This window comes from Petromyzon marinus, chromosome 40 (assembly GCF_048934315.1).
Source record: "Petromyzon marinus isolate PM22_M1 ecotype Great Lakes invasive population chromosome 40, UKy_Petmar_22M1.pri1.0, whole genome shotgun sequence".
Classification (NCBI taxonomy): Eukaryota; Metazoa; Chordata; class Hyperoartia; order Petromyzontiformes; family Petromyzontidae; genus Petromyzon; species Petromyzon marinus.
In genome coordinates, this window is record NC_133706.1 from 4,468,807 (window position 1) to 4,493,746 (window position 24,940).

The following is a 24,940-nucleotide window of genomic DNA, read 5'->3' on the forward strand; positions in this document are numbered from 1 at the left end:
ATTCTCAAGCGATATCCTCTCAAACGAACATCGTAGTGAGGCGCATCTCACATTTTACAGCCCTGAGTCCGTGGTGGAAATTGCACCTTCTTATGGCGGGGGCCAGTCTATTAATAGAGCAACCTCCCCTGACTTCCACAGAAAGCGGTACTCGTTTTATTGACCCCAGGGGGATTATGGGCTTTGTGAACCCCCGACCGTGACGTGACCTCGTAACCTCCTGATTGTGAGAGCCGATAGCTCGACCGCTTAGCCAACTGGTCGGTTTATCATTGTAATCAGCGGAGCGGCGTCTGCTGTCCGATCAATTTACATGAACGTATTACGTATGTATTACATTGCATGTGAATCGAAAAGCCTGGCTCCGGCCACATCGGCCACTAAAATAGCCATTTCTTCTGATGACCAGGGAGCCACGCAGAGGTAACGGAGATTGTTTTGTCTGTGGAATTGTGGTAGAGAAAAGGCTGAGACTTACTCGTGTCAACAGTATTGCATTTACAGCGCCCCACCAAGTCAATTGTCAGATGTGTAAATGACGTTGTTTTTCCCTTTTGAAAATCCTTGCTGGCGCAGGGGGGACCGCTACGACGCCCTGCGTCTCTGCGTGGGCGATGCGGTGTGCGAGAAGCTCCACAAGCTCTCCGTCTTCATGGTGAGGTCTCGCGCAACAACGACGCTTCAGAGATCCTCGGGTTCGGTCATTCTTGCTGCAGGTCTCGGCAGCAAACAGTTCGGCACAGTCGATAGACGCTGATGATGATTACAGCGACGATCATGACAATGATGATGACGTTGCCGTTGACAACAGTGGTGATGAAGACGGTGATGATACCGATGATGATGACAACAGTATTGATTAGGACATTGGTGATATTGCCAATGACAACGGTTATGAGGAAGATGGCGATGGCATTGATGATGATGATGATGACAACAGTGATGATGCCAATAATGATAATGATGGTGATTAAAATGATGACAAGGATGATGATGATGATGCTGGCAACAGTAATGATGCTGACGAGGTTGACAATATTTTATGGTGATGACAGGGATTTTTTATGATAATGAAAGAGACGAGTGAAGGAGCTACGTACGGGGGCTGGTTGATGCGTTTGTTCTGCCTGCTGCCACGCGTGAAGGTGCGAACATTGTTGTTCGGCAGGTGGGGTGCGGTGCCATCGGCTGCGAGATGCTGAAGAACATGGCCCTGCTGGGTGTCGGCACCGACCAGGAGCACGGTGGCCTGGTAAGAACCTTTATTCTTTGGGTCTGTCGATAAAGTCACGTAGATGATTCAAAGAAAATTAAAAAAATCTGCGACGTTTCGATCACAACACAGACGATCGCTTGTGTTGCGATCGAAACGTCGTAGTTTTTTGTTATTTCCCATGAACCTACCTACGTGACCTTACCGAAAGACCCAAAGAATGTGAATCCCTGCAGTCACGAAAGCTTTAAGTCATGGTAAGAACTTCTTCTCGGTTTTCTGCCACTGATGAATGAAGCGGACCGCTTCGTTCGTCAGCCTGTGCCAACACCGGCGCGGGAGCATGCGTTACTGCCGCGTACTTTGGGCTTTACCTGGATGTTTCTGTTGCGAAACGTCACTCTAAGATGTTCTTTGTTCATGATTTGTTTGTTGCGGCTGCACCCGAGTCAAGAGCCTCATGGCTCACAGGGCTATAACCTAATAAATGAAACCGAAATGCTCATTTCATGAGACTGAACGTGCGATGCTTGTGAATTGTGACTTTTTTGCAGGTGACCATTACAGACCCCGACCTGATCGAGAAGTCCAACCTCAATCGTCAGTTCTTGTTTAGGTCTCGCCACATACAGGTAACCACGCCTTCTGGGGGTGGTCGAGGAGGGGAGGGGCAGGTCTATCCACGGTACAACTGCTGTGGACTTCCCACATACGGCACTCATTGTAAATTGACCCCGGCCTGACCCCAGACCGGGATTTGAACTTGTGACTGAATCCAAAACTCCCTTGTGAACATGAACATGACTCGCGTTGTCTTCACGAGTTGTTACCCATCTGGGGACATGAAAGTTTACCCCTCGTGCTACACATGGCAATGATTGCAATGGTGACGATGACGATTACGGCGAAACAACAATAATAGCCGGCACGTCAAACGCTTGTACCGCCACGTGACGGCTGAATTTGTTTGGCTGTGTCGGGCGGCATCGGGCCTTTGGAGACAAAGTTGCTCAGGTTCATCGCGCGACCTAACCCAATAATCTTATTACGAATCCCAATATCGGCTGGAAGTCCCCTATGCGTTAAGCATTGGGAGTTGGGCGACGATGACAACACGCTGACCGCGAGACGTCGCGACGACGGCGCTCCCAACCGCAGAAGCCGAAGAGCACGACGGGCGCGACGGTGGCGCGCGACATCAACCCGCAGCTGCACGTGGAGCCCCGCCTGGACCGCGTGGGGCCCGCCACGGAGGCCAAATTTTCCGACGACTTCCTGTGCCGCCAGAGCCTGGTGCTCAACGCCCTGGACAACGTGGAGGCCCGGCGATACATGGACAGGTGCGCGATCTCCCCCCCTTCCCACCTGTGCCCCCCCCCCCCACCCCTCCCTGTCACCCTCGCACGTAGCCCAAAGTGCAGGGCCAGCACCAGCAAAAGTCTGGACCGTGACCACCAGCAGTAGCCCGCACCGCCCCGAGGCTATCGCACCAGCAGCAGACTAGGTTCTACGTTCAACAGTAACCCAGGTTGTAGGGCCAGCGTCAGAAATAGCCAAGGCTGTAGGGCCAGCATAAAACCAGGTCCTCTTTCCAGCAATAGCCTAGAGTGTAGCAGCAGCAGCAGCAGCAACATTTACCTCGACGAGTCTTTCTCAACTCCACCCCCACCACGGTTCCGTCTTTTCATGATGACCAGTCTTTGTATTCATGAAGCCACTGCACACTGCGCAACACCTGATGGTTGATAGCATTGGAGAGCAGTAACGTGGAACTGGTGTTATTACTGGGTCGGCATAAGAGGCTGTAGGGTCGGTATCAGTAAGAAGTGTGATTCCATAGCTGCCGTGCGTAGTCATCGTAATGCACATACTACACATTTACACCAAATCCAGTTACAATGCATAACGACGGTGATAACTACAATGTTATTCACTCGTCGACGTCCACCGCTGACTTGTACGCATTCCTGGTTGCTGAATGTTTAGTTGAGAAGACTGCCAGCCACTGCCGACGTGGCTAACACCACGACGCACAATGGACCTTGCGCTAACTTCCCTTTAACCAGGGCTCTCTCTCTCTGTCTGTCCCACACACACACACAGCCGCTGCGTCTCCAATCAGAGGCCGCTCATCGACTCGGGCACCATGGGCACCAAGGGTCACGTGGAGGTCGTGGTGCCTCACCTGACGGAGTCCTACAACAGCCAGGTGCAACCCCTAAGCCCGAATCGCCCACCCGGCCGTCGGTGCCAGTCCTCCCGCTGACCCTTACCACTTTGACTCCTCCGTTCGCTTGCTGGCGCCATACGCTCATGCACTGGGGGCCGAGTCACTCGACAGGTGCTTCTTTTGTTGCAGAGGGACCCGCTTGACGAAGAGGTTCCATTCTGCATGCTCAAGTCCTTCCCGAACGTCATCGAGCACACCATCCAGTGGGCTCGTGACAAGGTGTGTACGTCGAAGTTATTTCGCACCATACGTACGTAGCCAGCCGCGCCAATCGGAGGTTCCAGGGAGGTGAACGCCAATGTGTCGTTAACCCACGCCAAAATAAAACATTTATTGCGGGCAATATGGGTCTCGGAAGCCTACGTGTTTGAACGGGGTGGCGACCACCCGCCTGGCCTTGAACGCGTGTCTTCTTACTGAGCCGTGTCGTCTGGGAGAGGAGGACGGAGTAGGGGGGGGGGCTGGGGTGGGAGTGGGGGCTGGGGTCGGGTGAGGGGGGCACGTTTAATGTGCTCAACTTGCAAGCCCTTAAAACGCTCTCCTGTCCAAGTCCCCTCGTTCCCGGCTTGCGTGTCGCGTTGCGGGGCGCTCGTAAATCATGCAGGAGCGGCTCCCCGCCATGACAGCGGGCGGACGACGAGAAGCAGAGTGACGTCGGCCACGAGAGGAACGATGAATTCGCTCGGAAAGGGCACGGGGCGCACGGGGGGGTCACATTACAGATGGGCTGTGTTCGGCTCAGCTGTGCCGCGTTCTATAATTAATGGTGACGACACAGGGGAGCGCGCCCAGTCGTGGCGAACCACCGCTCACGGTCTGCCTACGACATGGTCTCTCTGCGTCTGATTCCTCACAATGCACGCTCCCGATCGAGCCAGATCTCGGAAGCTAAGCAGGTCCGAGCCTGCTTCGTACTTGGACCTGAGACTGCCTGGCAATGCCAGGTGTTGTGAGGTGGCCAGGAGATGACAGCACGACAATGGTTCTAAGTCATCGTAGAGACGCATTGAATCGGTTCTGCCTCTGGATTGAAGCTAACTGCGGGGAGTTGTGCATGTTGTCTCCTCGTACACGTGGTTTTCTCTGGTTTCTCCGCAGTTCTTCCACTTGAAGCCGAATGACCATTAAAAGAATTGGCCGAGAATTTCAATGTCGATGTTAACTTGTTGACACAGAATCTTGCGACTCAGTGAGGCATTGTTTTGTATAATTAAACGATTTTTGTTTGTTCATTGTGAGGGCTCTATAAGAACCTGGGTAAGGGCTTGTCATGTGACCATGCTGTCGGGAGGAGCTGACCGAGAGCTATTTTTTTGCGTTGCAGTTTGAGAGTGCCTTCACCTACAAGCCCTCCATCTTCTCCAAGTTCTGGGAGAGTCAGCAGTCCCCCAAGCGCTTGCTCGAGGTGCGCATCCGCTCTGCTGTCTTAGACCGTGGTGATCCCTGCTGTGACATCCGAACGACCGTTTGTGAAAGACTAGCGGAGCTGGGCTGTCCGATTATTTACGTCATCAGTTCAACTCTTCAACCAATCGGATAACACAGAATGGTCGAGGGGAGGGAAGCCTCACCTCCCGTTCCCACGTGTGCCGCTGGACGGGAGGTGATGGACGGGGCTTGGTGACATCTTCAACGTCGTCATAAAATCCCCTTCACGCTTGTTGCCGCTGGTTAGGGTTTTCCCACCTACGGGAGACAGATTGTCGGGGTGGTTGCCATGTTTCTTAAACGAGCCCAAGTAATCGACCACGTGAAATTGGCCCATTTTAGAAAAGAAATTCGGACAATACAACACAAGAGATTGGTAGTAGTGAAAGTGGAAAGAAATTAAAAAGTGCAGTGGACACTGCACAGGCTATCTGTCCATGGATCGTGATGAGAATGATGATTCGGATAATCGGTACAATCGACAAATTGCACCAGCTGTAAGCGCACGTGCAGCTGCTCGCTCAACAGCGATGGTACTAGCGGCGCTCGCGTGCATCGTCTCCGTCTGTGGCAGCGCCTGCGCGCCGGGGAGAGCCCCGAGGGAGCCATCCAGCCCGTCAAGTTGCTGAGTCGTCGCTGCACCTGTTGGGAGGAGTGCGTGACGCTTGCCAGGGTCAAGTTTGAGAAGTACTTCAACCACAAGGTGCGTACGCGTGTGTGTGCGTGTGCGGGGAGAGACGATCGCTCATACCCTCAGCGTTTTGCAAGCCCTCTCTCTCGACATGAAATTGAGTCGCGGTATTTTTTATAAAGCGAAGTTTATTATAATTGTTTTAACTTAACCACCCCAGGCCGTTGATGGGTCACGGGTGTTGTTTGACCATACCTCGCACCTCCGATCAGCACGGTTGTCTGCGTACGGTGCGAAAGAGGTTGAACGTACGTACGTACATACACCACGTGGGTCAGTGCGGCTTGGTGACAAGGGTTACTCTGGACCCAGTTCAAATGTCACTCGCCACGGACGTAAGACGTGACTTGTAATCACAAACCCAGGTTACCAGCTACATAGCGCAGTGTGCTAACCAGTGCGTGAGCATTTTTGTTCAAATATCGTGGTTATATTGTAAAAAAAAATTGCAAATCATCACCTTTTTAATTTTTTCTTTTTACTGGCTCCTAATTATCACTGTGAAAAAATGGCAGTGGCAAGTTTCAAGTCACCCTCTCATATCCTTAGCAAGTTCAGTCATTTCAAGGTACAAAAATGACAATTAGGGCATTGACAGGTCATTACTTAGACAAACAGTTACACCTGATGTTCTTGTCCCTTGGTGACACTTGCCATGAAGGCTGCTTTGTTATCGCCCGTCATCTCCCCCACTGCTGGTTGATGGCCTCCCCTCTTCGGCATTCCCTCGGCAGCCATTTGCGATGCCAAGGATCCATCTCACTCCTGCCAATGAGCTAATCTCATTGCTCCTTATCCGCAGTGGTCGTGTCTTTGTGGAACGTTTCCCTCCCTTGTGTCACCAGTCTCGTTATCTATCACCCTATCTCGTGATGCGCGCTACCCACACCCAGTTATATATCTTAACGGTAATTATGATGTCCCTAAATTGCTTTAATTTTAAACCACACACGTACGCTTGATTCCGCTCTATAAACTATACATTAATATAAAATACCATTGTATATTACCTGCCTTTTGTAGATCATATGAGGCATTTGGTTTCGTTGGAAACTGTTGCAGTCATCAAAGTGCTGTCAAACCAAGGCAAAGTTGAATTTGGGCACGATTTTTGAAATGTACATATATAAAAGCATATGCAGTAAAACCTTGCATTGCGAGCATAATTCGTTCCGGAAACGTGTTTGTAATCCAAAGCACTCGTATATCAAAGCACTCGTATATCAATTGTGATCATGTGACGCTCGGCAGACAAAGCGTCTACATGTACTACTCGTATTGCAAGACCCTCGCTCGTTTATCAAATTAATATTTAGTTACAAAATTTTGCTCGTCTTGCAAAACACTCGCAGACCAAGTTACTCGCAATCCAAGGTTTTACTGTATGTATATACATCATTCACCATCACGGTCCAGTCAGGAGTGCAGTACAGTGGTTATTGTTCCACAATCCTGTCGGGGCCCAAGGGGACCTGTCGATCGTGCCTTGAGGGATCCGTCAGAGGCCACTGTGTGGTGCTACCCGAGCACATGCTGGCCGCGCCATGGACATGTATATATGTTGAACTTCTTTCGCATCGTACGTAGCCAATCGTGGTAATTGGAGTTGCAGGAACCCTCGCGTTCTCGTGGCTAAGTCTGCCCGGGCGCCTCCTCGTAGTTTTGAGCACAAATACTCCGCGTTAGTTTCAACTCCCTCCGTCCGATGGCCGCCGCTAGGACTATGGTGGAGCGCCGCGTTCCCACAGCCCGGCGACGTAAAACAAATGAAAAATCTCTCTTCGCAAGAGCGGCCCTTTGTTTTGCGGCGTTGCGGCCGAGTGTGGTCGAATTGAACCACCGTGCCGTTTCGTCGTGCCCGTTCAGAGAGAGAGAGAGAGCGCTCCCCTCTAAACACACACGACTGGTTGAGTGCCCGCAGCCAAGTCGGCGGGGATTGACTCACGCGGCCGCCGGTGTCTCTCCCTCTGCCGCCCGCAGGCTAAGCAGCTGCTGCACGCCTTCCCATTGGACACGAGGCTGAAGGATGGCTGTGAGTGTGTGGCAGCAGCGCAACGCAACATCTGCACGACATCTGCACGTGTTGTTGCCAACGCAAGAAAATATATTTTCCGATTAAAAAAAAAAAGTGTTTGTTTGATTTCTCTCCCCCGCCTTGTCTTTCCTCCCAGCATTGTTTTGGCAGTCTCCTAAGAGGCCACCCACCCCAATCATCTTTGATCCCAGCATCCAACTGTAAGTTTACATCTGCTGAAATGTTGACTTGCGTCGTAGTTTATGAGCGTTTATTATTTTGAACGGTTGTTTATTTGTGTAAAGGTGACTCGGCTGCTGTTGTAAATATTCACGGCCTTTGGCCACGACTCTTAGCAGACGCTTGGGGCTTGGGAATGCACGTTCAGTTGTTCACTCTGTTGCATCAACACCGCACCATGGGTGAATGAGCTAGAGGGTTGGCACGGGCAGCAGTAGGTGGCAGGCTGGGTGGTGCAGCCTCACAGCAATGACGGCCTGAGTTAAATTTTGAGGCTCGGGTGCCTTGCTGTGTGGATTGTGTTTGTTCTCCCCCTATTCTGCATGGGTTCCGCGTGGGATGCCTCCGGTTTCCTCCCATGGCAAAAAAAAAGTAAACTTACGATGTCACCAGTATTGGCCAAACTTCCCACGCTGAAAAATGACCTGCAAATTACTCAGTTGGAATTTCACTTCACAACATCACCTTCTGATGCGAAAGCTTGGCAGGACCCTGCTGAAAAAGAGTGTTGAGACTCTGTGAGGTGCTCCTGGGTAAGCACACATAGTAGACGAATTTTGTAGTCTCCTGCAGCCCAAAGCCTTGGTCTTGAGGCCCTCTTCTTTGAAGTCGTGATACCCCTACAAAGCTCTTAAAATTATAACTCACAGCCATTTGTAAATCCACTGTTGGTCAAATCCCACACCCACAAATGCCATGTCGGGCATGGGGATGGTTCGACTATACTTCACCATGCTGGTCAGTGCGGGTTGTTGAAAATTGGAGTTGCCCAAGGATCAGTTAAAATATCTCCTCGGCGCTAAAATTTTAACCGTGACTGGGAATGGAACTCGGGCCACCGGTTTTGTAGCGCGGTGCGCTAATTCACCACCTCGTAAAAGCTCTTAATGTCCCCCGTGCATTTTATTGAAGCCTTGCAATTGTGGAGTTTGCCGCGTGGCCGCTAACCGGCGCTCGCCTCGCCGGTTCCGGCCTCGGTAATGACTACACAGCCCACGCGCGCCGGGATGATTGATGGCCGGGATGATTGATGGCATTTGTGTTGCGTTCACGTGACGCCCGCCCGGAGTTTAATTGCGCGGTGTCACGTTGCAGGCACTTTAGCTTCATTGTGAGCACGGCTCGCCTCTTTGCGGAGGTTTGTGGAATTCCATACACCGAACAGGTGAGTAAAAAAAACGAAAAACCGCTCTCGATGTCAAATTCAATTATTTTTTCGCCACCACCACCATTCAAGCGTAAATGTAATGCTGCCCTTCTCACAGCATTGCCAGCCGTGTAATGTTCTTGATGCATTTTTGTATGTTTTTGTAGAATCTGTCCAAAGAATTTATCCTAGAAAAGCTGGAAAGCATCACAGTGCCTGAATTTAGACCTTCCTCCAAGGTGAGCAGCAGCAGTATTGCCTGATACAACATTTTTCAACTCGTTACATAAAATGGTCATCATCATCTTCAACCATACTTTACTGCTGCGCGAAGGCCCTCCCTTTTGTCGTAACCACCCCACGTGGTCCTGCGATGCCACGATCCCCCTCACTCCCACACACGAGCTCTCCTTGCTCCGCTTGCTCACTCCCACACACGAACTCCACTTGCTCCCCTTGCTCCACTTGCTCACTCCGACACACAAGCTCCGCTTGCTCCTCGTGCTCACTCCCACACACAAACTCCGCTTGCTCACTCTGACACACAAGCTCCTCTTGCTCCCCATGCTCACTCCCACACACAAGCTCCTCTTGCTCACTCCCACACACGAGCTCCACTTGCTCACTCCCACACACGAGCTCCACTTGCTCACTCCCACACACGAGCTCCACTTGCTCCCCTTGCTCCGCTTGCTCACTCCCACACTCCCACACACGAGCTCCCCTTGCTCCTCGTGCTCACTCCCACACATTTGCGCCACTTGCTCCTCCACCTCTGCCGTAGCCGCCCTCTCGTGTGTGATCCTTCCAAACGCTGCCACTCCATCACCAGTCCTGACTATTGGCTGTCAATAAAAGGTGAACATCTCATGCATTGTGACTCGTCATGCATTGTGACCCATCATACATTGTCAATCATAATACATTGTCATTGGATTTTCCGTAGTGAAATGCACTCAGACGAAATATTTCACAATGTAAAGTGAGTGAATATTGGTAGTGTTGGTCTGCCTGTAATTTGCCACTGCAGAGCAAAGGCCGCTGTCATTTTCTCCCACGTCCCCCGTCTCCCCAGGTGCTCCTGTCGAGCGCTGGCTCGAATGTCGAACTATTAAACTCAACTATCTTTTTTTATTTTACTTGGTCCACTGAGCTATATAGATTTTATTCAGAAGCAACCTGGTCACAAATTATAGCCCAATTAAGTGACTTATGTGGAAATTGATAGAAGCCAAATACTCTAAACGCATGTATCTAAATGTAGAGGGAAAAACCGGAGGACCCGGAGAGAAATCCACACGACCATGGGGAGAGAGACGCCGCAAACTCGTGTCGAGCAGCGGCTCCACGTCTCTTCCGCTGACTTTTCTCCGCTCATTTTCCCCGACAGCAAATTGAGACGGACGACGGCATCAAGAAGGTGGAGTTGGCCAAGCTGGCGCCGAGCGGAGAGGAGGAGAGCCAGGTGTGGCAGCTCCTGGACCGCACTATCAAGGAGGGCCCCATCTCAGAAGGTGATGCCCGCTCCCTCCCCCCCCCCCCCCCACCACAACTTCCCCTGCATATAGGGCCCAGCTAGCAGTGCCCGCATGAATGTTGCTGTGATCCTACAATACATCATATGATATTGCGTCAACGATAACCATATATTTTACTTAGCAATCTATCGTCATCGCCGTCATTTTGGTGGTTCATATATTTTTAAATATATACTTTATTTCTGACAAAATACAAGAAGAGCGGCACACACATCCTGTGTAGGTCAACAATGGGTAGAATTGTATGGGCCAAATTCACGTACGTATTGCGTAATAATTTTTTTTGTTGTTAGGTTTTTAATCCGGGCCACCACTCTTCCACATTACCCTGGATAACCAAGAGCTGGCTGTATAAGCCGGCGACACGAACCGACACAGTAAGCCGTGCTGTGCCGCCCCATGCCTGACACCATCCCCCTGTCGCCCCGCCACTCGCACAGCCAACCTGCGCCTGAAGGCGCTGGAGTTTGAGAAGGACGACGACTGCAACGCCCACGTGGACTTCATCCTGGCGGCGTCGAACCTGCGTGCGTGCATGTACAGCATCGACCTGGCCGACCGCCCGCAGACCAAGCGCATCGCAGGCCGCATCATCCCGGCCATCGCCACCACCACCGCCGCCGTGTCCGGCCTGGTGAGCGCTCGTCCCCCTGCGTCGTCCCGCCCACTAGAGATGGGCGCGCCACGGTGGCGAGATGTTAACTACCTCGCCTGGTATACGGGAGGTCGTGGGTTCTCAATCATGACCTCACGCCTGTATATTTGGAGTTTGCATGTTCTCCCCGTGGTCGTGTGGATTTGTCTCCTGTTCTTCTGGGTTTTCCCTCCGCATTTAGAATGAATGTGCTGCTTTAAATTCCCACGTGATAAGCCACTTGGTTGAGCTGCCATTTGTGGCCAGGTCACTTCTGAAAGAGAACTATATAGCTCAGTGGGCCTTACCTGGCGAATTACATAGTTTCGTTTTTAGTTTAGAGATTGGCGACATTGGCCGAGGTTGTTTTTGACAATGTTGACGTCGCGCGACCTCGACGTAGCTGCGAGTGACAGCGCCGCGTGTGTGTGTGTGTGCGTCCAGGTGGCGCTGGAGCTGATCAAGGTCGCGCAGGGCGTGAAACTGGAGGACCTCAAGAACTGCTTCCTCAACCTGGGCATCCCCGTGCTGCTGCTCTCCGAGCCTGCGCCCGTGAAGAGGACGCCCATCCGGTGGGGAGACACACGTGGGGCCCTCGATTGACTTTTGGGTCACGGGCGGGGAACCGTATCCTTGTTGATTGTTTGGCGATGCTGCGTTGGCGGTGGTGCCACGTCTCACCAGTGCTCATCCCTCTGCATTGGCTTCCAGTTCAAACCCTCGTTGAGTTTGCGCTTCTCCTCCTCGTGGCCAAGGCTTCGCATCGGCTTGCTCCACCATATACCCAGGAGTTGATTCAGCCAAAAGCTCCACTGAGATCTCCGAGATGCCTACTCGGTGCGTAAGCACGCCCCATGCTTCGCGCCTGGAGTGACCAGCGGGCTTTTGTCTGCGCGGCATCCGGGATTCCCTGCCCTTGGGAGGTCAGAAGCTCGCAATGGATGGAGACTTGAGTCCCGGCCGAAGACTCCCACCATCTGTTTAACAAGGCCTCCTCTCTTTCGAGTTCTCTATCTGGTCTCTTCAATCTTTCTCTCCCTGGTGACTTATTTTCCTCATTCATATGCATGGCTGTCTGAGATGCATTGTTAAAGGTCACCTTATAAATCTAAATTATTGTTTTTAATTAACGGAAATAATTGAACACATTTGTCAGTAGCACTGTGACTCTAAAATAAAAAATATATTTGCTCAATAGCTACGATTAGGTAGTTATTCATCAGCCAATTTAAACACTGCTCATGAGAAAACACATTTTTTAAATGTAATTCTCATCAGGCCACAATGTCTTCTCGACCTCTAAATATATGTTTTAAGGCCAAAGTGTTATTGACGAATGTGAGTTTTATTTCCCCATGCTAAGAATTAAATCGGCATTCAAAATACCTTAGGTGGGCAACCTAAACTCAACTATATTTGTTTTACCAGGCAAGGCCCACTGAGCTACGTAGCTCTTTTTCAGGAGCGACCTGGCCACACATGATAGCTCAACGAAGTGGCTTTTCACGTGGACATTTATAGTAGCCAAATACTCAAAACGCACTTTGATTCTAAATGTGGAAGGAACAACTGGAGGAACTGGAGAAAAATCCACATGACTACAGGGTGAACATGCAAACTCCAAATATACAGCAGGCAGGCGTCAGGGTCTGGATCGAACCCACGACCTCCCGTATACCAGGCGAGGTATTGATACGCACCACAGTTACTGCAGGAGGACCTTCGAGTGACAGAAATTACTTGAGCATGCTAAAACACAGCGTTGTTGCCCAGGTCCAAAATAATCCACCCAAGTTCCCAGTTAACGCGGGTAATATTCTTGCAAGCGACGGATAAATATCGTTCGCAGGCTCTTTCGAAGTGGTAGGTCTCATATGGCGGCCGTATGTGAAATGACATTGCGGGTCAGATGCAGCTTCTGGGGCTGTAGGTTCTCCCAGCCGTGGCTTAAAGGGCCGAAGCCGTTTAATTGACATTGCCTCCCCGCCCCCCCCCGGTCAGTGGCACTCTGTTTGTATGGGAAGGCAAGCATGAAATTAAATTAAGTTTCGTTTACAAACCATTTAACTCGAGATGTAAAATTCCCACTGTGTCAAGTTAAGCGCTGGTCGACATGGCTTGCAGCCCCTTCGAATGCAGCCCCTTCATGCGTGTCTGCGAAATGGGTCCAGCGAACTAAATTACGTGTGAAGATTGTTTACCCGTCGAGGGTTACGATGATTTAATCCGGCCGTGGTGGCTTCGCACGCCTGTAATCCAGCACCTGGTTGGCAGCGAGGGTTGGTGGATGACATGTTGTGGGTGTCGAGCTTGCCAATCCCTGGCTTGCCAGGAGAAGGCCATGCAGCAAATGACGACTCCACCTTTTCCATCTGTATGATAACAAGCAAATGATGAAACGTGCCGGGGAGTCGCATTAAATCTCATCAGCCATGGGCTCCGGTGCCAATCAGGGCAGCAGCTCTCACTCTGAGATAACCGTCTTCCCCCCCAACCCCCACCTCGCCTAATTGTGCTGTCACCAGGGGCGACCTCTCCTTCACCATCTGGGACAAGTGGGAGATCCACGGCAGCGAGGACTTCACACTGCAGGACTTCATCAGGGCCGTGAAGGTGAGCTCTTGGCAGCTTCATGCCTCTTGCTTTTGCACCAAGTTGCGTACAGTCTGGCCGATTTTCCGACATCCCCGTAAGTGTCCCCGTGTGTCCTCATATTTCCTGACATGTCCCCGTGCGTCTCCCCCGCGTCTCCCCCGCGTCTCCCCCGCGTCTCCCCCGCGTGTCCCTGACATGTCCCCGTGTGTCCGCATGTGTAACCATTTGTCCTTGCGTTTTATTTCGCGTGTTCCCTTGTCTGTCCCCACGTGTTGTTGCGTGTGCTAAATGTGTCCCCATGTGTTTACGATTATTCCCCGACACATCCCTGTGTGTGTGTGTGTGTGCCGCTGACGTGCCGCCCCTCCCGCCCCCCACCGTCTCTCCCTGCAGGAGAAGTATGGAGTGGAGCCCACCATGGTGGTGCAGGGAGTTAAGATGGTGTACGTGCCTATCATGCCAGGTCACAGCAAGCGGCTCAAGCAGACGTGAGTGGCCCTACCCCAGGCTTCCTGGCACGGCAAAAGGGGATTGACGGGGCTGTTGTTACTCGTACGAGCAGGGACGTCATGATCCGTGTCATGATCACAAACCGTGATTCCATCCTTTATCAGTCGGTCCCCGTCTGTTCTCGGGACTCAGCGGTGCCCTTCCCGTGGCCGGTACCAAATATTTCGCGTGACCGAATGTGTTCGTCGAGCCACACACGTCATTTGTCTGCCATCTAGTGGCAGAATTGGGGGGGGGGAAATATTCACGTAAGGGACCCATTCTGATTATTTATTTTTTACCAATTAAAAATGACCAAGTTCACGGGATAGATTTTGAGAAGTGGCTGGCTGCAGGGTGACGTAATAACGCACGGCTGTAATCGGGATAATTGGCATGATGTGGGGTTGTCTCAAGATTTGTGTTTTTTTTCCTCTGCTTTGGAGTGTCTTATTTTTATAATTTTTCTTCGTACAGTATCGTTTGCTCCATTAACCTGTCATGCATATATTGTAAAAAATAAATGAAATGAATGATTTGAACATGAAAAAGTTGATTGTAAGAATCACTTTAATCATTGAATCCTTGCATGTCTCAGAATAAGAATATGTATTTATCCTGGAGGAATCCGATGAGCTATAAAGCTCTTTTTCACAGCTAAACCAGCGGTATGTCGAGGCCCTTAAAAAATCTACTCTTGCTCATGCACAGCTTGTCAGTGGCCCTTCATTCACAACATATAACAATTTAATATAAGGTTAAGTATTCTCAAGAGTGGAGCGGTTGTGCTTAGCGGTGGTGCAGCGGTCAGCCCACCACGCTATGAACTCGGCTCCGAGAACAATTCCCACTCGCAAGATCAAAAAGCTGTGGCGAATATTTGAACCGGTCCTGGTGCTCCGCTAGGTCTACTCAGCCTTGAATGAGGACCTGGTGCAGTGTGTGGACGTCAGCAGTGGGGGGGACAATGGCAGCCGGGTGTGGTTTTGGCCACCCGCCCCTCACTTGCCGTGTCGGCCTGCATAGGTGCTCACTAACAGCACTTGCCCCGTTAAAAGGCTATTTGGGAGATCTTTGCCTCTGTGTGTCTTGTGTGTGTGTGCCCAGCATGAACAAGCTGCTAAAGCAAACGGAGCGACGGTACGTGGACCTCACGCTGTCCTTTGCACCGGAGACGCCAGGGGAGGATGACCTCCCCGGACCACCGGTGCGGTACTTCCTGTGCCGAGCGGCCGACTGAACGGAGGGAGGAGACTGTGGCCAGCGAACTGTAGCGGCCGGTCGCCCGCCCGCCCGCCGGCCCGCACTAGCACCCCCCCCCCCTTTCCCTCCCCCACCACCGCCGCCCCCTTTCCCGTCTCCTCCTCTGTGTTGCCCTGCTCAGTGAGGCGTCGTGATATTGAAGCGACTCACACCGGATAAATCTCGATGGACAATTCGTAGCCACAGCAGCAATCCCCCGTATGTGCAAAGCACTCTTCTTGACCATTGTTTTAGAGAAGTAACATATACACTGTGAGGTCAGCGTGTCGACCAGTCCTCAAAATTGACACGAGACTAACGGGCGAGGCATTACTGCAACTACTCTGCCGACTCTTAACTCGTAAATATTTCAGTACATCTGGCTGGAGGAATTTATTGAGAGATTTTGATTTATTGTCGATTTCTTAGAGCACTTTAGAGAACAAAATTCTAACACAATCATAAATGCCACGAAACAGAATGACAGGTTTTACTTAGCTACCGATTTAAAACAGAAATACAATTGTAAACAATCTCGTGTGCTCGCCTGCGTCGTGTTAGAGCAAGAGACAAACGTCATCACCTACTTAGACCGCCGGCGAGTCCACACCCCAGCAAGTCGTTACACTCGGCTCGCGCCGTGAACATTTAAACAAATGCGCACGTGCGTTTGTGCACGCATCTTCTATCAACACATCACAACTAATTTAATAATTTCCAGCAGTTAGTACATTTTTTGGATGAAGGCCTCCACATGCCATGTCAGTCTTGGAGGTTATTTGTTTGACCATACTTCACCACGCAGGTCAGTGTGGGTTGCTGAAAGGATCGGGGGGGGGGGGGACCAGAACAGGTTCGAATGCCACTCGCCACTTGCGTTTATCCGTGGTCGGGAATTTAACTCGGACTCGGCAAGTTCGCAATGTGGTTTACTAACTATTGCGCAACTGTTCTCCCACACACACATCTACAATGCTGTATATGCACAGACTGCTGATATAAATACGTTTGAATGGGAAGATAATAGGCAACGGCGTAACGCGACGAGCTGAACTATACGACGGGCATATTAAACGGAACCTCCACCCCCCCCCCCCGCTACTCTCCTGCCCGTGCATCCAGCCGAACCCAAGGCAGCCAAAGAGGAGAACGCACCTTACCGAGTGCGGACGGCCCGCGAGGTCCTGCAGCTGTGCGTGCGCTGCTGAATAACGGACGGTTGCTTGTGACTCCTTCGCGAACCTGATATCTGAGTTTAGTGAGCCACAGTTGTAGCGTGGTTTTGCACTGCCTTAAAACACGAATGTTCCGTGCCATCGCCATGGTTTTGCTCCCGTGTATTCATCGTCGCCATCATCTCTGCAGCGAAGTGAACGGAATTAAAGTGTTGCTTACGAGCCCGGACCCGAGCTTCCACTGCTTGTAGAGGTGTCGGGGGTGGCGCGGAAGGTCAGCCGCCACTCCCTTGGTTCGGTGGTTTGTTCGTGGCAATCGAGGGGTGTTGAAGTTGGAACGTCAGAGGAGGTCAGCCGAGAGCATTGTCACCGGCTCGTGCCTGGAATCTGTCGCTTTGGAGACGAGTGTCAGCGGGTGACGTGTATTTGTGGAAGCTCCAAAAACTCACTGGACTGAGAAGGTGACTCGGTGGCAGCAACGCAAGTGGGTTTATGAGCCCATCAGTAGACCTGTGGGTGTTATCCTTCCGCATGCGTGGGGTTTCTCCAGGTTCTCCGGTTTCATCTTACTCGCAAAACACTCGATAGAAAGGAATTGGCCCAAGCATCCGAATGTAAGACCCTCCTCAAAATGGTTCTTGAGACTCAAAGGTTTTTTTTTCGAAATTTGTTGTATTGTCATGCATTGTTAAATTGCGACTGTGTTTAGAGCATTATTCATTACCAAAGCCCACTGCTAAAAAGTGGACGTTAAAGACCCTGAAAATGAAGCATTGCCAGTATGAAGCTCCACATCTGCCATATGTAAAAGATGCACAGATTGCTTTATTTTGAATACATGCATTCCATGTATGGTATGAACATCCAATTAAAACAACATCAATAAGGGTGGTATCTCTAAGGCAATGTTTGGCTGTCAAATTGGGCATATTGCACTTAAAATTTCAGGAATGGAACTTGTGAGATTTAAGCTATGAATGGTAATTGCCGTGTAATGGATTTGCGTGTTTGAAATACACATGGCAGTGGCTTGAATAAAATAGCAGCAAGTTGATAAATGCAGTCCAAACATTAAGTACGCACTGTGCTGGAACAGCACGCTTTACACGTATGAGTACGAATTCACACGGGGATTTTCTGGGTGGCAATAGGATCTGGATATGACCATCGGATGGGCCCTCGCAACATGCTTTGTGTATCACGTGACATCACCAGACTGGGTGTAGAATACATGACACACAGCCTCGATTTAGACAAGACAATTGCGTTTTGCCGGTTTCACCCTTGTTAGGAGTCATCAGTACAGTATAGGCATCGTTTCCGACTGCTGCCTTGTGTCCCAGGGGGCTTCGTGTGGACAAGTCCTCCCGTGGCCGCTGTCAGTGCCACAAATGTAGAAGACTCAACGCAGAAGATCCCCGGGCTTGACCTTCCACGAAGCTCATGGTTTACCCCTAAAACGCATCCACTGCACAAACCACGGCAGATGCGGATACCTGATGCACAAATTTAAACTCTCCAAGAGTAGTGGTGCGACTGTGGTCATCCAGAAAAGACCGTGCGTATAAAAGACGCAATGCCCGGTCCACGAATGTGAAGGAGACATCGCAGCGATGTCCAACTCCGCGACTCCTGGCGCGGTTGTCTGAATGTGAAATTGTAGTTGTTGCTCTCCATCTCCATCAGCCGTCTGAAAGAAGTGCCACAAATCAATTCTGACCCTTGCTGTAAATGACGAGAAGCTCTCCACTCAACCTCAACTCCTGTTCTATTGTTTGGATCACATTGTTTTGAGCAAGGGGGCCGCCCATAAATGACGTCACGCAGCTAGGGGGGGGGGGGTCAGACATTTGTGACGATGTGTGACGGGGGGGGGGGGTTTGAGAAATGTGACGTCACATCAAAATGCGCAACTTTAAATAAATATAGACAACACGTTCTACTTAATTAAATAGACTTTTTTTAATAAATGATTTCTCCTACAACATCAGAGTGCAGCGCCACATTAAAAACGCACTACAATGACTAGTTTAAAGCGATTTGAAGCATGTGTTTTTTTCGGGGGGCGGGGGGGGGGCAGAGCTTTGTGACGTCATATTTGAGGGGGGTCTGACTTTTTGTGACGCCGTGTGACGAAGGGGGGGGGGGTCAAAAATCGTCCAAAATCGCGTGACGTCATTTATAGACGGCCCCCTTGTTACAAAAAAACAATATTTAATCGTCACAATCCATCGAATCAGGAGGAGGAGGAGGTGGAGTAGAATAAGAGATCGACGAACACTTCGGGTTTATGACCCGCAACCATTCTGCACGCCGCCTGCTTGCTTCAGAGTGGACGTTAAAGATCCCGCGACGTTCGCCAGATTCGGCATTCGTGGGTGCCGACGTTACGTTCCGAATTTGTAAAATCTGAAAAAGTACCCACAAATGACGACGTTGGAATCGGCATGACACAGCAATCACTGCTCCCTTGCAGCACGAAGAGTCCTGAAACCCGGTAAGGCTTTTCTGGGTTCATCATGTTGGGAAAGGCCTTCACACCAAGGTCTTACAATACATACTTATACGAATCTTAAGAGCTGCTTTTTGTGTCGAGTTCGTTGTCCTTCACCCCGCATTTTTGATTAGCGCGGTTGGCTTACGGTGCGAAAGAAGTTCAACAGGCTTACAACTTTTGTGACTGCAGGAATATGAAGTTCAACCAAGAGTGTGAAGTTCAACAAGCACTGCATATTTCGGAGGTCCACGCAACAGCGATAACATTGATCAAAGGGCTGGCTCAACATTTAAAGAGAGATTAAAAACAATCGGCGCTTAAAGAAGCCGCACCGGCATCCTGGACGCCCCCACTCGAGCAAAGCGAACGAGCCGAGCTCCCGGGCAGATCCACCGCAGATCCACCATAGATCCACCGCGGATCCACAGATCCACATCCACCATAGATGCACAGATCCACCATAGATCCACCGCAGATCCACCGCAGATCCACCACAGATCCACCACAGATCCACCACAGATCCACCGATCCACCACAGATCCACCATAGATCCACCATAGATCCACCACAGATCCACAGATCCACCATAGATCCACCACAGATCCACCACAGATCCCCCACAGATCCACCACAGATCCACCACAGATCTACAGATCCACCGATCCACCACAGATCCACCGCAGATCCGTGGTCCATCTGGGCCCCACGTCGTCTCCGCCCAGCCGACTATTGTGCCCGCGTGCCTGGAGCGAGAGCCCTACCGAGTGTTTTTTATCGCTACATTCTTCCGAGGACAAGCGCATGTTGGAAATCATTACCTACTCCATGCGTATGCATGATTTTTATAGAACGATTTTATTTAACTCTGTTGAATCCTCAACTCTGTTGTATCCTCAAATCTTGTAACTCAATTTTAACCCACTTCCCAATGTGGTATCGACTGCAAACTCGGTATGCTTATGTCATACTGATGGCAATACTATATTCTATCATTAAAAATAAAAAAAATCAGCAATATTTTTTTATATGTTATGTTTCGGTTTCGCTCTAATTGTCCACGCTCAACTGACGTTGGCTGTGAATCACCACGGTGCCCTTACGTTGTGGCAAGCTTCGGGGCCACTTCCTGGAGTCGTGGTGGAGTTCTGCCAATACTCGTACGGTACATTTAATTAAAGCGCGTTTTTATAAAAGTATTTTTAAATATTACTTATTTCTTCTTTATCCGGATAGATGTCCGTGCAGTAACGAGCTATCAATACTCGATGCATTTGTAGTTGGCCATGTCGTCAGTAAAGGTCAGTGCAGCAATATAAATTGTACTATACACGGACACAAAGTCTTAGCAAGGCTGACAAGGCACGGCACGCGAGGGAGTGGGTGGCCAACTCCACGCCCGACCGCATTTGTCTCCCGGGTGGCGATGTTTACACACCGCACCAGGTACTCATTTGAGGCTGAGTCTACCTAGGAGAGGCCCAGTACCGATTAAGATAATCGTCACTGGTGTTGGCCGTGAGCAGGAACCGAACTCGGGACGACCGGGTTCGGAGCATACCACCCACTAGGGCTGAACGATTGATCGATTTCAAATCGAAATCGCAATTTGAAACAATGCGATTAGGGGCCGTCCATAAATGACGTCACGCGATTTTGGACTATTTTTGACCCCCCCCTTCTCGTCACACGGCATCACAAAAAGTCAAACCCCCCTTCGAATATGACGTCACAAAGCTCTGCCCCCCCCAAAAAAAATAAAACATGCTTCAAATCGCTTTAAACTATTGTCATTGTAGTGCGTACTTAATGTGGCGCTGCACTCTGATGTAGTAGGAGTGTTGTTATAACAATTATATTTTTTATTTAAAGTTGCGCATTTTGATGTGACGTCACATTTCTCAAACACCCCCCCCCTCGTCACACCGTCACAAATGTCTGACCCACCTCCCCCCTAGGTACGTGACGTCATTTATGGACGGACCCTTAGCAAATCGCAAAGGCTGCGATTTTTTTCGATTTGAAAAGTCCTATTTATTATTGGAATTGTTTTATTCAACGGTTTTACTTAACTGGATACCTCTGTTTGTCGTGGTCAATTTTTTTAATCAAAATTTCGTCCACTTCCCGCTGTCCAATCAATTCCACATTTTGCACACGTACTCAGATCCGTTGACAATGCATGCCTGCATCAAAATCGGCATCAATTAATGTTTTAAAGCAATTACAAATTTGTTTGGACGGCTTCTTATTTAAATATTAATTGGAGTAGGTGAAAAACGCCGCGGTCCCTAAACTCTGAAATCGCCTCGCCCAAGAAGCGGGCGCCACGTGTTGTTGTTGTGGGAGCAGCATCATTGACGCACTTTTCGAAGGCGAGTTCAACGAAGTTGTGGAAAAAAAGTTCTTAAAAGTTCATTCCTCTGTTTGTGTGTCGTGGTTAAATATTGTCATCAAGATTTCGTCCACTTCCCGTGGAAAGCTTTAAATACATTAAAAGAAAACCGTTTTGATTTAAAGCTTTGGTGACTGCAGGGATTCATAGTCTTGGTTCTTTCGGTAAAGTCACCACGTAGAAGGGAAACAATAAAATAATAAAAATATATATTTTTATATATATTGTTTCCCTTCTACGTGACTTTACCGAAAGAACCAAGAGTTAAAAAACCGTTGTTTAAAAAATGGTTTACCCCTAAAACGCATCCACTGCACAAACCACGGCAGATGCGGATACCTGATGCACAAATTTAAACTCTCCAAGAGTAGTGGTGCGACTGTGGTCATCCAGAAAAGACCGTGCGTATAAAAGACGCAGTGCCCGGTCCACGAATATGAAGGAGACATCGCAGCGATGTCCAACTCCGCGACCCCTGGCGCGGTTGTCTGAATGTGAAATTGTAGTTGTTGCTCTCCATCTCCATCAGCCGTCTGAAAGAAGTGCCACAAATCAATTCTGACCCTTGCTGTAAATGACGAGAAGCTCTCCACTCAACCTCAACTCCTGTTCTATTGTTTGGATCACATTGTTTTGAGCAAGGGGGCCGCCCATAAATGACGTCACGCAGCTAGGGGGGGGGGGTCAGACATTTGTGACGATGTGTGACGGGGGGGGGGTTTGAGAAATGTGACGTCACATCAAAATGCGCAACTTTAAATAAATATAGACAACACGTTCTACTTAATTAAATAGACTTTTTTTTAATAAATGATTTCTCCTACAACATCAGAGTGCAGCGCCACATTAAAAACGCACTACAATGACTAGTTTAAAGCGATTTGAAGCATGTGTTTTTTTCGGGGGGCGGGGGGGGGGCAGAGCTTTGTGACGTCATATTTGAGGGGGGTCTGACTTTTTGTGACGCCGTGTGACGAAGGGGGGGGGTCAAAAATCGTCCAAAATCGCGTGACGTCATTTATAGACGGCCCCCTTGTTACAAAAAAACAATATTTAATCGTCACAATCCATCGAATCAGGAGGAGGAGGAGGTGGAGTAGAATAAGAGATCGACGAACACTTCGGGTTTATGACCCGCAACCATTCTGCACGCCGCCTGCTTGCTTCAGAGTGGACGTTAAAGATCCCGCGACGTTCGCCAGATTCGGCATTCGTGGGTGCCGACGTTACGTTCCGAATTTGTAAAATCTGAAAAAGTACCCACAAATGACGACGTTGGAATCGGCATGACACAGCAATCACTGCTCCCTTGCAGCACGAAGAGTCCTGAAACCCGGTAAGGCTTTCCTGGGTTCATCATGTTGGGAAAGGCCTTCACACCAAGGTCTTACAATACATACTTATACGAATCTTAAGAGCTGCTTTTTGTGTCGAGTTCGTTGTCCTTCACCCCGCATTTTTGATTAGCGCGGTTGGCTTACGGTGCGAAAGAAGTTCAACAGGCTTACAACTTTTGTGACTGCAGGAATATGAAGTTCAACCAAGAGTGTGAAGTTCAACAAGCACTGCATATTTCGGAGGTCCACGCAACAGCGATAACATTGATCAAAGGGCTGGCTCAACATTTAAAGAGAGATTAAAAACAATCGGCGCTTAAAGAAGCCGCACCGGCATCCTGGACGCCCCCACGCGAGCAAAGCGAACGAGCCGAGCTCCCGGGCAGATCCACCGCAGATCCACCATAGATCCACCGCGGATCCACAGATCCACATCCACCATAGATGCACAGATCCACCATAGATCCACCGCAGATCCACCGCAGATCCACCACAGATCCACCACAGATCCACCACCGATCCACCACAGATCCACCATAGATCCACCATAGATCCACCACAGATCCACAGATCCACCATAGATCCACCACAGATCCACCACAGATCCCCCACAGATCCCCCACAGATCCACCACAGATCTACAGATCCACCGATCCACCACAGATCCACCGCAGATCCACCACAGATCTACAGATCCACCGATCCACCACAGATCCACCGCAGATCCGTGGTCCATCTGGGCCCCACGTCGTCTCCGCCCAGCCGACTATTGTGCCCGCGTGCCTGGAGCGAGAGCCCTACCGAGTGTTTTTTATCGCTACATTCTTCCGAGGACAAGCGCATGTTGGAAATCATTACCTACTCCATGCGTATGCATGATTTTTATAGAACGATTTTATTTAACTCTGTCTGTTGAATCCTCAACTCTGTTGTATCCTCAAATCTTGTAACTCAATTTTAACCCACTTCCCAATGTGGTATCGACTGCAAACTCGGTATGCTTATGTCATACTGATGGCAATACTATATTCTATCATTAAAAATAAAAAAAATCAGCAATATTTTTTTATATGTTATGTTTCGGTTTCGCTCTAATTGTCCACGCTCAACTGACGTTGGCTGTGAATCACCACGGTGCCCGTACGTTGTGGCAAGCTTCGGGGCCACTTCCTGGAGTCGTGGTGGAGTTCTGCCAATACTCGTACGGTACATTTCATTAAAGCGCGTTTTTATAAAAGTATTTTTAAATATTACTTATTTCTTCTTTATCCGGATAGATGTCCGTGCAGTAACGAGCTATCAATACTCGATGCATTTGTAGTTGGCCATGTCGTCAGTAGAGGTCAGTGCAGCAATATAAATTGTACTATACACGGACACAGTCTTAGCAAGGCTGACAAGGCACGGCACGCGAGGGAGTGGGTGGCCAACTCCACGCCCGACCGCCTTTGTCTCCCGGGTGGCGATGTTTACACACCGCACCAGGTACTCATTTGAGGCTGAGTCTACCTAGGAGAGGCCCAGTACCGATTAAGATAATCGTCACTGGTGTTGGCCGTGAGCAGGAACCGAACTCGGGACGACCGAAATCGCAATTTGAAACAATGCGATTAGGGGCCGTCCATAAATGACGTCACGCGATTTTGGACTATTTTTGACCCCCCCTCCTCGTCACGGCATCACAAAAAGTCAAACCCCCCTTCGAATATGACGTCACAAAGCTCTGCCCCCCCCCCCCCAAATAAAACATGCTTCAAATCGCTTTAAACTATTGTCATTGTAGTGCGTATTTAATGTGGCGCTGCACTCTGATGTAGTAGGAGTGTTGTTATAACAATTATATTTTTCATTTAAAGTTGCGCATTTTGATGTGACGTCACATTTCTCAAACACCCCCCCCTCGTCACGCATCGTGACGTCATTTATGGACGGACCCTTAGCAAATCGCAAAGGCTGCGATTTTTTTCGATGTAAAAAGTCCCATTTCTTATTGGAATTGTTTTATTCAACGGTTTTACTTAACTGGATTCCTCTGTTTGTCGTGGTCAAATTTTGTAATCAAAATTTCGTCCACTTCC

The 24,940-nt window shown here is 49.7% G+C and overlaps 1 protein-coding gene across 2 annotated transcripts in view; it reads left to right on the forward strand.

Moving 5' to 3' along the window:
- UBA6 (ubiquitin like modifier activating enzyme 6) overlaps positions 1 to 16,858 on the forward strand; it is a 42,301-nt gene extending 25,443 nt beyond the window's left edge. For both annotated transcript variants that reach the window (XM_076073036.1, XM_032968518.2), the window contains exons 16-33: positions 577 to 655; positions 1,169 to 1,252; positions 1,768 to 1,845; positions 2,372 to 2,553; positions 3,317 to 3,422; positions 3,573 to 3,662; positions 4,768 to 4,848; positions 5,446 to 5,574; positions 7,543 to 7,594; positions 7,734 to 7,797; positions 8,912 to 8,981; positions 9,131 to 9,202; positions 10,354 to 10,477; positions 10,942 to 11,135; positions 11,580 to 11,707; positions 13,661 to 13,748; positions 14,124 to 14,218; positions 15,327 to 16,858. In XM_076073036.1, the coding sequence (XP_075929151.1) occupies positions 577 to 655; positions 1,169 to 1,252; positions 1,768 to 1,845; positions 2,372 to 2,553; positions 3,317 to 3,422; positions 3,573 to 3,662; positions 4,768 to 4,848; positions 5,446 to 5,574; positions 7,543 to 7,594; positions 7,734 to 7,797; positions 8,912 to 8,981; positions 9,131 to 9,202; positions 10,354 to 10,477; positions 10,942 to 11,135; positions 11,580 to 11,707; positions 13,661 to 13,748; positions 14,124 to 14,218; positions 15,327 to 15,459 (1,849 nt within the window). In that variant the 3' untranslated portion in view covers positions 15,460 to 16,858. The remainder of the gene's footprint in view (positions 1 to 576; positions 656 to 1,168; positions 1,253 to 1,767; positions 1,846 to 2,371; positions 2,554 to 3,316; positions 3,423 to 3,572; positions 3,663 to 4,767; positions 4,849 to 5,445; positions 5,575 to 7,542; positions 7,595 to 7,733; positions 7,798 to 8,911; positions 8,982 to 9,130; positions 9,203 to 10,353; positions 10,478 to 10,941; positions 11,136 to 11,579; positions 11,708 to 13,660; positions 13,749 to 14,123; positions 14,219 to 15,326) is intronic.
- The last annotated feature ends 8,082 nt before the right edge of the window (positions 16,859 to 24,940 follow it).